Source organism: Aphelocoma coerulescens, chromosome 17 (genome assembly GCF_041296385.1).
Source record: "Aphelocoma coerulescens isolate FSJ_1873_10779 chromosome 17, UR_Acoe_1.0, whole genome shotgun sequence".
Taxonomy (NCBI): Eukaryota; Metazoa; Chordata; class Aves; order Passeriformes; family Corvidae; genus Aphelocoma; species Aphelocoma coerulescens.
In genome coordinates, this window is record NC_091030.1 from 5,211,485 (window position 1) to 5,226,530 (window position 15,046).

The 15,046-nt window shown below is 45.4% G+C and overlaps 1 protein-coding gene across 12 annotated transcripts in view; it reads right to left on the reverse strand.

Annotated features, from left to right (window-relative positions):
- Positions 1-7: 7 nt before the first annotated feature.
- DNM1 (dynamin 1) overlaps positions 8-15,046 on the reverse strand; it is a 67,991-nt gene continuing 52,952 nt past the window's right edge. For 3 of the 12 annotated variants that reach the window (XM_069032147.1, XM_069032141.1, XM_069032138.1), the window contains 6 exons: positions 14,883-14,994; positions 13,653-13,664; positions 12,203-12,373; positions 11,787-12,028; positions 11,202-11,420; positions 2,951-3,650 (listed from right to left, as the gene is read on the reverse strand). In XM_069032147.1, the coding sequence (XP_068888248.1) occupies positions 3,578-3,650; positions 11,202-11,420; positions 11,787-12,028; positions 12,203-12,373; positions 13,653-13,664; positions 14,883-14,994 (829 nt within the window). In that variant the 3' untranslated portion in view covers positions 2,951-3,577. Of the gene's footprint in view, positions 1,521-1,574; positions 2,253-2,950; positions 7,843-11,201; positions 11,421-11,786; positions 12,029-12,202; positions 12,374-13,652; positions 13,665-14,882; positions 14,995-15,046 lie in introns of those variants that run through there. The other 9 variants (XM_069032148.1, XM_069032145.1, XM_069032143.1 and 6 more) reach the window with 6 other exon arrangements.

The window sequence follows — 15,046 nt, forward strand, 5'->3', positions numbered from 1 at the left end:
CCAAGATCCTACGGCCCATATTTAAGGTCCTGGGACATAAAGCAGCAAGTGTGGTAGTACCTGGCCCTGCCTTGAAGCCATAGCCCTGATTCTAAGGAGAAAACAGAACATGGAGGGAGGAGAGCACTCCCTGAAACAGCAGCAAAACCAATCTCCTGGCTGTGGAAGTGGTGAAGTGAACTACATGTGGATACCCTGCAAATGAATCTGCCTTCAGGCACAAACTGCCTGGTCTTAGGATGGGTGGTGTCAACAGTGGAGTTTTGAGGGAAACCACAGGGGAGGTTAAAGGGACCTGATCATCGGAGCTGTGTGATCAAACACAGGAGTTTGGGCTGGTGCCTGAAGCAGCGTCAGCTGCCTCCCTGTTACCTGCTGAGATACGAGATGCAAGCACAGGGACACAGATTTGTGTCTGTTCAACAGGAGAGATGGTTCATTTCTTCATGTCCAAGTTGGTGAAGCTTTACACCAGCATAGCACAGAGCTTTTCTTTTACTGGCAAAGGCAGATCACATGTGGATTGGTTTTTTTAAATGGTTCCTACCTTGATATTTCCAAATATAATTGAAAAAAGGGGACATACAGCCCAATCAGCGCTTTCCTGTGAGCCCCCAGGGGAAGCTGGTTTTTGAACTTCTTTCATTGAAATGGCATGAGTAGTGTCAGTCTCCCCTCAGCACAAGTGGTTGGGCTTCCCAGCTTCCCAGAACATGAGGTACATACATACTGTATCTGTGTAAAATGGTGTATATTCCTCGAAGAGAGACTAAGCCTGTTCAGTGTTTATTGCCTGCTCAGGCTATTCATGAATCTGTAACATAACTAATAGGGAAAGGCCATGATTTAATACAGAGCATTATTGTAAATGGAATAAATATTTATTGGGTGTTTACTCTAGAACTGTGAAGGAGACGAGACCAGTGCAGAAGGTCTCTGGTCTGTCGCAGAGGTGACTTAACCCTGTTACAAATTTGCTTTCTGAATAAACTTATTCAGAGGAGCACTGACTAGAGGTATTTCTTCTGCACAGATCACCTTGAAATTTGGCCAGAAAAAGAGAAAAATGAATTTTTTATTGAAAGCACATGCCCTGACAGTGATATACCCTTTTCACTGAGCTATCATGAATGTTTTCTGTACAGACTGCTGACAAGCCTGAGAGGTGGCTCTTGGCTAGCATTTCACATCCAGACCCCAGCTTCAGATTAATTTTTTGCCCTGACCGCTTTCAGGAGTGATTCCCTGACCTCACCTTTACTCAACATCCACTTGCTGTGCTCCACAAGCAGCATAGGCAAAAATCCCTTTTAAGAAGCAATTTATGTGCAAACTCTCACCTTCTGTATGCCCCACATCTGAAGCACCTCTATATAATTTCTTCTGCACAGGGATTTACCTTTCTGCACCTGACAAGCTGTTTCACTCTACTGCAGCTCCTGGACACTCAGTGCTGATGCAGATCTGCTTCACCTTCCCTATCAGTGACAGCCCCTGATTGCATGTACAGCTTGTTAACTCTGTGGGATGAAAAGATCAGGTTATAATAAAACACAGCTTGAAAACCACCCAGAGAAAAAGCAAGAGAAAGAGAGATGGTTTTATTCTAGTCATGGAGACCTTCATTATACAGAAATGAGAGTTTATTTCATCCAATAAACAAGTGACAGGTAGATCACAAACTGCATCACAGCTACTACCAGCACTGAGACAGTTCACCCACAAGTCTGGGGTAATACAATAACCCAACTGCACACAGCAGAGAATTTAACAATTAGCTCAAAAACTCAACATTGGGATTTGGTTAACTTTTTGGATGTGTGTGTATATATATATGTATATAGATACTCTTTTCCTACTTAAGTATTTCCTAAAATTCACATGGAAGCACAAATGGCTTTTAACACCTGGACATATATAGATTTTTCATCTTATATATATATTTATAGATATTTATAACAGTAAAGATATGTTTATCATTACTACAATATACTTGTTTAACTCCTTTAAGCAGCTGGGAAAAAAAAAAAAAAAACAACAAAAAACCCCCCCAAAACGGTTTCACTACAATCACATCTGATATGTGTGTGTCACAAATTACAAACAAAACAAGCCATGTGTGAGGTTTGAGTCAGACCATTCCAGGACAGAACAGCTAAGAGGCAGGCAAAGAGTCTCAGAGGGAGCAGGCCTACATGTCAAATGGTGGTTTTGGACTCTCCGGGCGGGCGGGACTGGCCTTACCCGGCCGGCTGGAGGTTAAAGACAAGAAAAACAAAGAAAAAGGGAAAGGGAAGGGAAGGAAAAGGGGGAGAAGTAGTAAAACAATAGTTAAAATGCAGAAAGGAACTGGCATCAGAACAATAGAGGATCCACAACAGAAATTAAGAGTAATAGCACTGAAACGAGAGAACTGCAACATGAATCAGGCCTGGAGGACAGCCTGCGACACAGGTGGCTCATTTAGCTCTGGTAGAGACATGACATCTGAGATGTACAGGGTTGATATATTTTTTAATTCTCAAGTCTTTTTTTTTTTTTTTTTTTTTTTTTTTAATACATGTAGCATGAAAAGTAAAAACCAAACCTTAAGATGAGTTGTGATCAACAACGGTTACAAGTTTCCCCAAACACGTACCATCCACATGCAAGAAAAGGCTACGGAAGAAGTCACCACAGTACCCCAAAAACACTGAAAGATGTGCTTAGTTCAAAGCAGAAATATTTTCAACAAAACACCACACAGCGAACTCCCTGAAACATGTGGCTGTCCATTTGCAAGGGGGGAGCAGCGTGTCCATTCCCCTCGCCCTGCTGGGTTCAGGAAAGTCAGCCAAAAATTGTGATGCAAGACAACTGCTGGCAGGAGCCAGTGTGTCCCCAGCAGGAATGGCCCGGCTCTGGGAGCCGAGTGTGAGCAGGTCCCATGAGCTCCCCGCACGCTGATATGTGTGCACTACCTCAGACTTCACTCTGGCAGGACTGGGCTGATCCACTGATTCCCCCCTTTACTGATCCTCCTGCCTCACTTTGATATGAAGTTGATTGCACTGTTCCCAACATGAAATTTTTGCACCTTAGAAGTCAACCTAATACACAGGACAGTTAATCTCTTCTTAATGGGTGTCACGTGTTTTGACAGTAGATTTTTGCTAAGCCACGCTTTTGTCTTGAACTACAAGGAAAGAAAAAAGCTACAGCTCAGTCCTGGGTGCTTCAGCTAACTGGTGCAGGCAGGACACTTATCCAGGCTAGACCAGGCAGATGGAATCACCGGACGGACAACCACCACTTGGACCTAAGGATGTCCCTGTGGCTGGTCTCTCCAAGGAGCCTGTGTACTTCAGGGATCCATGCCACTGAATGAAGGCTACTCTATGCTCACAAAGCAATACAGGACGCACGAGCGAAGACAAAGAGCTCGATCACTAGGCTAGAGTTTTACGACACACTGGGGAGGGGTGGTGGGAGGCAGGGATGTGGGATGGATGAGAGGAGTGACTGTGGCAGTGGAAGGGAGGGTGGAATGGGGAAGCCGCCAGCACGGCACTCGTTGCCAGCTGTCTACAGCCTCAAGTTATAAATCTAAGAGGGACGGTTCAGCCGGTCGGATTATGGTAGGTCGAGTAGGTGATGCGGGGCCCCTTCTGCTGTGAAAAAGCAGGAAACAAAAACAAGAGAACACACACTGTGGTTAGCACAGCAATTGCAGTCACAACCACACATGCTTCTCCACCTCGCCTGAGCCAGCAAAAGAATCCAACCTGAGGCACAAACCCCCAGAGTGCAGCTCCACAAATGAGGCTCACGGGCTTCTCTTTGGCCTCACACTGGCCTTTCTGCACAGCACAGATCACCAGTAGAGCAATCCCCTGGACTGCCAGTTTTACTTCCCTCTGAAATTTGGAAGTGCAGAGATTTACTGCCAGTAAGTGCCCTGGCTCTGGGATGAGTGGAGAAGCACGGACAACAGTGAGCTCCTGTATCAAGCACATGACAGTCACACAGCATGGATGGGGTCCTCTGAGACGCGCTGCTGCCAGAGGCTCTTGGCTGATTTGGAGGAGCACCTTCTTCCCCTGCCCTCGAGGCTACTGCAAGCCTGAGATTCCCTATTCTGACATGAGACTGATCTTGGATGTCAGGGGCAAGCTTACGGCTTTCAGTTTTCCAGTTCTGGTGCACAGCAAATGCAGCTTCTACGTCAATAAAAGGAACTTTGGCTACTCCTACTCCCTTCTGTTCCAACTCTTTTGCTGATACTTTAGCTATGTAAATGGGCAGCAATGTGTTTGCCCTCTGCCTGGATTAAGTGTTCTAGAATCTCCTTCCTGTAACGGACTGGGGGGAAAAAAAACCACAACAAAAAATACAAGACAACACCCCTGACATGTCTCTCAGCTCTTTACTTGAAATATCACTTCAGTCCCAGACTACAGGCTGTAAGAAGGCTATAAATAAAAATGTGTTCTGTAAGACTGAGTCCAATCTACGTTTTTCCTTTAAAGCATGCTCCCTGCAGTGTCTGTGACCTCAACTGCATCTTGCTGATGTTTCCTTAAGATAACCAAATTGTTATTTATTGTGTACCAAGCCAGAGTAGTTTTAAGGTCCAAACTGCCTGAAATGCAAAGTGCAAAGCCAACAGCATGTAGACCAAATGGAGGGGAAGCCCTTGCACTGATCATACAGGACCAGGTGTCACAGAATTAATACCTCAATAATCCCAAACCGACAAGATTTAGATTACAGAGAATCAACTCACTGCTAGAAATGAAGGCCCTCTCCTGACACATGGGCTGAGGGGAGGGAGGGAAGATGGGCAGAGGAGGATATTTGTACCAGTAGTCTGTAATCATACTGGCACAAGAGAAGTTACACTCCTATAAATCAGGGCAAGTTCCCTCATTTAGCAAATAAACCAGAGCAACTCTCCAGCCCTGTTTATTAAACCTCAGCAGAGCTTACTGCTCCAGATCTATTAAGCCCCAGATCTCAAAACAATTACAACTACTTGTTCCTTGCCTTGGGAAATGATACATAAAAAAGCTTCAGAGAGTAAAAGCACTTCCAAATGTTATCTCCTTGACTGAAAACACCAATGCAAGCCCCCACTGTCAGCATGGCAGTCAAGTTACTGTACTGCTCTTGTACAGAAAGTAACTATGGGATTGAGCTAGCCCAGAAATTACAATTACCTTGGAAGGATGCTCAAATAATACTGTTGCTCAGAAGTAAAAATTGCAACAGGATGTTACAAGTGGGGAATCTTTGACCCTGAGCTTCATGACATGTGGATCTGTGCATTACCTCTAAGGGTGCCCACAGTGTAAATGCAGCCACACCAACCCTTTGGTGGCTTCTACCATCATTGGAATAGCAACAGGACCAGAATTAAAACCCTACAGAACTTCAGCTCAGCCTTTAGTGAGATGCTGTTGCACCATCACGTGTTAGAAGGCATTTTTTGAGAAGGTTGAAGGACTGTTTGCATTTCAGGAGTTTGCAAAGGTTGTGCTAAAAGCCTCTGAGGGCTTACATGAAAAGGGTGCTTGAAACCACCGAGTAAGTAAAGTGCTCTGGCAAGAGTGGCCACTTGACCCTAGCAGGATAAATAGGGCTGAAAGGAGCACAAGTAATTCACAGGTAGATGGGCTACTTTTTTGTAATGTACTATGATTGATTTTTGCAGACTTACTTCTCTCAGCATTCAAAGCATTTTAGGGTGTGGGGCTGTCACTTTTTAAACTTACAAGCTCTTTCTGTTGAGGTTTGCTGGAGATGCTTGCAGAATCTGCCTGGTAAGGTTAGAAAAGGCTGCAAACTGTTTCCCAGCACTAAAAGGGACAGAGAAATCTCTCAGGCAGCATTTACCCCCCCAAATGCTGCTTCAGTCTGACTACATTGCTAGTCAAGCCTTTTTATATCACTGAAAAGACACTTTTCTCTGTCAGGACAAGGAACAAAGTTTTGCTCACAGGGAAGCCTGTGGCTGTCTCCAGTACACGAGATGGAAGACCTGAACCCTGGCAGGAGCCCTGGGAAATGAGTTACAGTGACTGTCACATCCTTTAAAGTCAGTCTTTCAGGCCATACCCAGAGAGAACACTGAGCTAATCCTATCTAAGAACCACTGGACTAATAGATCCTTATCAGTGAACTCCCTAACAGAGGTGGGAAAACATTACCTTTATTCCCTTGGACTGCAAAAAGTTTTGGGTGCAATTTTTTGGATCATTTGGGGTTTTGGATTTTTTTGTTTGGTTGGGTTTTTTGTTGTTGTTGTTGGTTTTGTTAGGTTTTTTTAAATTTTTATTTCCTTGGTGCTCTTTATGCCAGATTAAAACCAGAATGCCCCATAACAGCGAGTCCCAGAATGGGGTACAGACAACAGCAAGGCTCCTTCCCGAGGTTGTTCACCAGGATGCATGTTTCCAGGGCTGTCAGGGATGTCTGCAGGAGGCAGAATATCGGAGGAAACTGCTGATTGCTCCAACACCTCTGCAATGTGTCATCAGTGAGGAGGGTTGACGATGACGTCCTCAAAGATGTCAATCATGAGCAATCACTGCAATGTGGCACCTAACTGCAGTTCTGTGCAGCAGTAACAGACACCATCTACTGCAAGATGGGGGCTGGCTGCGACCCCTCTGCCTCAGAATAGTGGCTTGAACTTCTGCTATTCCTATTAAAGTAGGATTTCAGCACGTGCTCCTCGCCCCCAGGTGTCTCTGCCACAACCAGCAGCAAGGGAATCTGCAGGAACTGCTGCTGCTCCACTCCTCTGTCATGAAACAACATCCACAGAGAAAGGGAGAAGGGACCCAAAAAATCCACACCTGCCCTGTTTTGCCCTCTGTACCTCTTTCTCAATAAGGGCTGGAGGTTCCCAAGAAAAGGATTCAGGAGAATGTCCCTCTTTACACCCCCACTCGACATTAACAGGATGAGCAGTACACAGCACAAACCCACACCCTGCTACATCACTGAACCACTACAATGCTGCAAAATGCAGGGAGAGAGAGGGCAGGGAAATGCGCAGGAGCTCAGGGCAGTGTGTTTGAGGGACACAGATAACTACATCCTTCCTCTTGCAGGGGCAGGAGGCAGAGGAGAGAAGGCAGTTTGAATGGAAGCAGGAGAGTAACCTAGAAGGTAAAGGGTCAAGGGGAGAATAGAGGGAGTTCACATCTAACTGTGATGATGGGACACAAGGATAAAAGGGAACATTCAATGTCAGAGTTATCCTGCACTCAGACATGGAAGTCCTGATATTAATGACCCAAACTCCTCTTGACTTCCATGAGCACTAGGGACACAGTGAGGATGGGAGCACTTCTCCAGCCAGACACTAGAAGAAGAGGAGTCTGAACTATTCGCTCCCCAAGTCTCTATCTTGATCCTAACAGAGCTGACAGACCAAATCAAACCAGAGTTTATTCAGCTGATCTTACAGTTAGTGTGGATATAAGCCAAATGAAAGACACACAGAGTTTAGACCTTGTTGCCAGAGCTCATTCCCCCATCCCACCTTCTCTATTTAGAAGCAGAGAAAGGGTCCTCCAGACCTTAAATCGGGTACTGAGGCTTTCCCAGCTCCCGCAGCTCAAGCAGCTGCTCTGTCTCTGATCAGCCAGTTTTTCTGTTCAAGACTCCTCCCTTTATGAGATCCTGGCAGAGGTGGTTCATCAGACAAGGGACTCTGTTACTAACACAAGAACTGGGCAGCAGAGGAGAGCTGCAGAGCAGTGCTGGAGAATGGGGACACAGTGACTCATGCATCGCAGCGAGAGTGCAAAACCTACCGTGGCTGCCAGTCCTCAGGGGTCACTGATAGTGATTCTGAAAGACAACACGAAATCAACATGGCAGTTCAGACAGTTCAAGGCAGAGGCCACACAGACTGTCAGGAAGGTGGAACAGAGACACAAGCGCTTGCACACAGTCACACATCCCCCTCCAAACACAGCATGAGTAGGGGGACTGCAAACACAGACACCACTCATAGCCTCATCTTTGCACACATCCAGACCCTGCTGTGCACAGTGGTGCATCAAAACCCATCCATCTGTCCACACACCTACTCGCTGTTGCTCACTCACCCAAGTCCCTCACACATTCAGGCTGTTGTTCACACCAGTGTCATACCCAGGTTTCAGTACCCACCAGCTGGGCACAGGTTGCTGGGCTTGTTTGTCGCTGAGGATTCCTATCTTTTGACCATATTAAGTGTTAAGAAAGAGCTCAGGAAAGAGGGAGGTAATGTGCAGTCCTGAGCACTACCCAAAAAGGCATGAAGCAGGTGGAGGCTTCTTTCTGAAGGTCATAAATCATGAAATCAGCTACTCCAATCTCCTGAATAATTCAGGTCATACAGCTGTGTGACCTCATCATAGAATGGTTTGGGTTAGAAGGGACCTTAAAAATTATCTAGTTCCAACCGCCAGCCATGGGCACAGACATCTGCCACTAAATCACTAAAGGAGATAATTTGTCCCTTAAAATTGTGTGTCCAAGAACCCTTTGGGAGTTCCAGTGATGTGTCCCCATTGTACTGACCAGCACAGCAGCCAGTGAGAACCATCCCTGCCAGAAGGTAACCCCAGACCCATGCCCCTGTGATGCTGATCCCTCACATTCTTTTCCTTAAACGTACCAAAGAATGGAGAACCCATTAATAATGCCTTCAACACATTTTTCCAATGGTTGAGTCATTCTCACCGAAACTTCCTTAATTCTCCTTCAAGTTCTTCTACCTAGAATTTCTATCAAATTATTTTAAACTAAAGAGACTAAATACCTGAAGGAATACCTTAATAGACTTCTTTCCTAGGTCAAATCCTAAATGCAGTCCATCACACAGAGATAGGATCTTGAATGGTTTGTAACTTTCAGCTCCCAAAATGATGTATTTGTCAATATGGACTTCCACAGTAAACTAAATAAATGCTAAGTACAGAAGCAGGATGGCAAGTCTTGTTTTTAGTGTCCTTAATTATATGCAGGAAAACCTTTCTGTGCAAAAAAACGTACCATGTGGTGATTATATGTGAAAATGTATTTATATGTTTATGTTTATGAAAAAGGAGTAGCGTGACACTTGTGTGAGTTCATCATTCATAAAATCAGATGCTCAAACCAGAGGCACAAAATTGCCAAACTTCTACACAGGCATCAATGAGCACACAAAGTACACCCAGCCATCACCACACACTTGAGTTCACTCCACACCACCAACTCCTCCATCAAAGCCCACTTGTGCTGTACACGAGAGCTTTGTTCTTCTCTCTCACACACATGCACACACACACTACACAGCCCGGTTAGCAAGGGAAAGATGGGTAGTAAAAAAGCAACAATGGAGATGGCATTCGTTCACCCATGGCAGAAGGACCCGAGTCCAAGTGCTAGCAGGGAACATTCTTATTCTATATACAGGAGAGGAAGAGAAAGAGTCCCTTGTCATTGGAAATTCTCCATTCATCAGTGAACTCAAATGACAAGCTGGTATCAGGATCCGGAGGAGTCTATGAACAACTGGAAGAATCAGAGAGGGGGATCAGAGAATGAGCATCACACTTCACATCTTCTGGAATTACATTCTCAACTCCAGATCAGGGCAGTCAGTAGCATGCAATCCAACCTACCATCTCTCCTAAACCAAGGGTTTGCTCACTCAAGCATGAAACTCTTTCCTCCTCTGCTCCAGTGCTGTTTTCCCTACCTTCCCCTAAACCCTTCTACTCATGCAAAAGGCAGAACAGCCATTAAGATAGGCCATGACAGATTTCTTCAAAAAAGGCCAATTCATTTCAGCCCATTTGGGGAATCCTATCACGATGGCCAGGTATATAGAATATTTTTCATGAGTGAAGAAATGAAACTGAGTGAATGGAGGAAGATGGAGACAGAAAGAAGCGTAAGAGTACTGAAAACAAAACCACAAAGTAACAGTATATGGAAAGGCAGGGTCACAAGAAGCAGGAGCCAAAATACACAATAGAAGCATGCTGACATCCGTAGGTGCCTCCACAGTCTCTGGGGCAACACTGAGGTATGTGAGGACAAGTTACTGTGGGAGCTGCATCAAGGTGCTTAGGAAGGACTGGGGTAAAGGCACCAAGAAAGTAAAACCATTTGCATATACACCAGAAACTGGTCTAATAAAGCTGTCTGGACTCATCTACCTCTGGGCTGGCTGCAGCCTGGCAGAGACCACTTCCCTCCAGACAGGCAGCACCAAGTATGAGCTGGGCACTATTGCAGGAGGAAGACTGAACCCACTCTGCCATACACCATCCCCAACCACTGACAGGCTGTGTGTTTCCACAGAAAATGCAAAGTTTCAGACCTGCGCCACCAGCACCCACTGGAGAGGTGTTTTCCACAAGGAAAGTGTTCCCTCTGGCATGTCACTGGGGAGTTTCTGGTTATCTTTGTTCTTTACACTGCAATTACCTCCTCTTCCTCAAGGGAAACTAAGTACCCAACATAAAAGCATTCCTGGTTCCAGACTGCTTCCTAAGTCCTGTTCAGAAACATGTATTCAGCTGCACAGAGGATAATCCCTTATTACTATGTTGAAGTGTGTCTGAAGTGACCGAACAGGAAAGGAAATGAGTTTCCTAATGGGAAAGCAAAGCTGTGTGATTTGAACCCTCTAGACTGGAAAACGTTGAAGTTGATTACGCAAGCAACAAAATTGCCTAAGAATTCATTTCCCTGTCAGTGATTCTGTGATCCTCTCCTAGCCAAAATCAACTTAACAGCTTTGAAGGTCTTCCAACTCACCTTGAAGAACTCTGGGCCAAGAGAAAAGGGGCAACTTCAGACTTTGGGGAGCCCTACACAGAGGGGAATCTTACCCCAGTCCTGTGATTTATCTGGTGACTACAGACATTGGTACAGTTGCTGTAAACCTTGGGTACAAGGTTCTCTCCCACATTCTTTACAGAGGTTTGTAGAGAAAAACAGCTGCCCCTCTGCTCCTGAGAGCTGTCTTGGCAGCGCCTCATCCATACAAAAAATTCTCAGAGGACAACGATACTCCTGCCTCTGGATACAATTCAAATATCCAAAGGCTGTACCCACACCATGCACTCCATTCTCCTCCTATGGCCCAGGCAGGCCAAGTGCTGCCAAGGCTCCAACCCAAAATCAGAACATACCCCACCTGCGTGGAACAGTGTTTCAGGACTTACCTGGGAACACCAGGAGGAGCACGATTAGGCCGAGAAGGAACCTGAGGTGGGGGCCCAAAGGGATCAGGAGAGGCACCTGGCCTGGAGGGCACAGGGGGGGCACCACCCAGCGTGGATCCACCAGCAGGAGGTGGCCCAGGAGCCGGTCCGCGAGACCCAGGTCTGGCGGGGGGCACTGCAGGAGCTCTCCTCTGCGGCGTGGGGCTGGACGTGGGGGACCTGCCAAACAAACAAAGGCATTCAACTGCAGCAACAGCTCTGGGATCCCTCTGCCACCAAGGCTGCCTTCAGTGTTCTCTCTTTAGCTTCACATCACTTTACACACCACCCTTTGGCTTTCAAGGGCCACACCAGGCCCCAGGTTGCCTTCAAAGCTACGTCAGCCCCATCCAACCCAAGGGTTTAGAACACCTCAACATCTCTGTAAAGATGTCCTAGGAGCCTGCCAGCAGAAATACCCAGAACTCTTCATCCACAGGAAGAGGAGGAGAAGAGGAGGGCTCCCTGTCTCAGTGGGAGGCCCCGGCAAGGCACTGAAGAGGCATCAGGCAGGTCTGCGTGGCTCCCCCCCTGAGCCTCTGGTACCTGCGTCCGGACGGTACGCTCTGCACCTGCAGCCAAGAGTCGTCCACCGGTGGGGGCATGGGGGTGCTGATGGTGCTGGTGTTGATGTCCCCGATGATGTTGAGGGCCTCTTTCAGGGCGTGGTACATGCGCAGCATTTCGTCGCGTCGCTGGGCCTGCTCTGCCGACTCCTCCATCAGTGTATTTTGGTCGCCACAGGAGTACAGGTTTGCCAGCAGCTCTGAATGGATGAAGTCCTTGGTCTGCAAATGAGCAGAGAGAGGGAATCAGTTTTCAGCATCTTTCCCCAGAACACTCTATTCTGTCCCCACCTCTTCCTTCCAAGCTGCCTTCAGCTTTTCTTCATTCTATTCCTCCCTCTGTATTTTTCCCCTTTCTGCCACTCCCACCTCCATTGACCACGGTGTGATAAGTACATTGTTTATCATGAGGTGCATGATTGTCTTCGGCATGAGGTCTCTGATGGTTTTGTTGACAATTGCCATGTAGGAATCCACCAGGTTCCTGATCGTTTCCACTTGTCTCTCCAGCTGAGGATCCATGGAGTGCATGAAACTATCTCCTCCATTCTCCTCTGCTTCACTGGCCTGCAGAAAAAAGGAGAAACAGAACAGTTCTTCAAATGTAACACAAAATTGGCTTTTCATGAGAGCTAAGAGAAGAATAGAAGGGAACAGGCAGGAAGCGCATGCAATAAGTAAAACTTACTTTAACTTACATTTTGAGCTGTGATTGTCAATGCACAGCTCAGTTTGTACAGACTTCTCCAGCTCAGATCTGAGAAATTTTAGCAAAAAAACTGCTCTCTTAGTAGGAAGTTATTAAACAAAGGTGAAAGGCAACAGGGATTCCTGACCAGTGTTCACAGGTTATGGCTCTGGTGCATACTCAAAGCTCTATTATTACTTTTTAATGTCTACAGCTTCCTGAATGGTTCTTCATTTGACCTGGGTTTTCCATGATCAGACTCAGTTAAAACCAAGAGTCATTCACCATAAATTAAGTCTCACAGGCTCTCTGCCATGTTGCATCTTTGTCCTCATTATACAAATGAGAAAACAGATACAGAGAAGTGACATAACTGCTCCTCTCAGGCTGACCACAAGTAGATGGAATAAACTAGAAAACTTTTCTATCACTTCAACTCCAAATCCTGCATCGTAAGTTATAATTATCTTTTCTTTCACACCAAGCAGATGAATCTCTTCCTGCTGCCTGAAGTAGACAGAAGAGACAGAAGTAGTTGTTTATTCTGTAAGGTAAAACCTGGACTGTGCTGTTTGACAGCAAGCAATCTCCAAGGCTCCTCCATTTGGGATCAATTTCAAAGCACTGAAGCATGAAAGAACTGCTGCCTTCCTCCATGCTTACTTAAAAAAAATCCCTCTGGATTGTATAATGAACCATCTTCGTTTTAAACAGCCCTAGTCTGAACAATTTGCCATGTAGGAAATGGCATCTCTTTTGTTTTGGGGAACAAAATATATGAGAAAGGGCAAATTCTTTTGTTCATTTGAGCTTTTGCTGAGAAGATCTTACATAATGAAGGAATGCAAGGTCTCAGTGTGAAACAAAGTGAAGGAAGCGGATGTCAAACAGGACAACTTAAAAAAAGTGAGGGTAAAAAAAAACCCCAAAAACAAGCTTGCACCAAGATTCAGAAGTCATACAAAAAGGGAGGAATAAAAAGAAAAAAGGAAAACTCAAACCAAGAACAGAAACAGACAGCAGGAATCCAACAGAGGGTACAAAGAGGGAGAAGAAGCAAATGCCTCTCAGGAAATTGTGACAAAAGGAGAAAAAAAATGAGGGAGCTATCTGGTGAGAGCCCCAGGAGGCAACACAGGCAGAGGGGGTCAGACTTACTTTGTCCTTGTCCTGGCAGGCCAGTTTGAGCATACGTAGAAAAAATTAAAACAAAAAGGGACAAAAAATAAAAGATGACTTTTAGTTGGTCTCAGAATTTGGAGAAGGTCCCATAGTAGCACTGACAGGCAAAAGACCATCCCACTAAAAACACATCAGTACCTCTATTACCCTAGAAGAGGAACAAGTGAACTGTTTGGCTAAATTGAAAAGTGGGATGCTCTGCAAAGGCAACCGTATTGTTAGCAACAAAGGACAACCTACTTACCTGCAAGGGCCACTTGTCATTCCTTACATGGGTTTTAAGACAGGAACCAGGGTTCCCATGTTAAACCCCTCCACTTGCACAGCAATAGGTGGCCCACAGCCACTGTGGTTAAGAGGCCCAGTCTGGTTCAAAGCTAATCTGAAGTCATGTCACTGTTAAAGCCCAGTCCCTAACCCTCTTTTTTAAATATCTTATCAGTTTGTTAGGAAATGCTTTAAGGCAAACCCAGCAATATTCAAGTGTAACAGGACAGATGACTGCAAGAAATCTATTAGAAGCAACAAATACAAACAGAAAAGCAATTATCACTTTTCTAACGGGAAAACTATTTATAGCAGCTTCCTCTCACAGAGGAACCAGAAAGGCTTTGAACAGAAACACATACCACAATTGCCTAGAAGATACTTTTAAAGCATAAAATAATGCTGACAATAAGTGCTGTGGGACAAGGGGAAGGGAAGAGATAAGAATTCTTGCTAAAGGAGCATATTAGGGTATCTACCAAACAAAAGAATAATTCAAAGAACATCCCTCCCTAATTGGTTGGAGGAAGGAAAGGGAGAACAACTGCTAAGTTAGGAAGTTCCTAATAAGACTGTATAGTGTTACCAAAAAGGACTGGTGCCTTTGCTCAGTGATACCATACCAGTTAGTAGTCAAGGTAATTAAATGTCACCCTTATATTGTGAATTTAAAGTCCACAAAACAAGACAGCTAGAGGGGTTTATCAAGGCAGTCTTTTTCTACTTTATCTTCCCTTTGAAGCTGCCAGTTACTTTATCTCAAGCTTCCCTAATGGAAGCACCAGGATATACCAAGAATCTTTTCTGTTATGAAAGATTCTCAGCTCTGGAAAGATGCAAAACCCTCACAGACTTATTTTTAACACAAGAAGATGCAGCTATTCTTCTCAATACACATGCTGTGCTCCTCCTTATCCCATTATCATGGCTGTCACTTACCCCAACACGCTCTGGGTAGACTCCTGCACGAAGGAAGGAAGCCTTCCAGCTATCCACCTCTTCCTGGGTCTCACAGGCCAGCTCCAGCTGCCGGTAGTCCTTGTAAACATTCCTGACAGGAAGACACATATTTTATTATTCTCTCTCACAGCTCAGAGATCTGC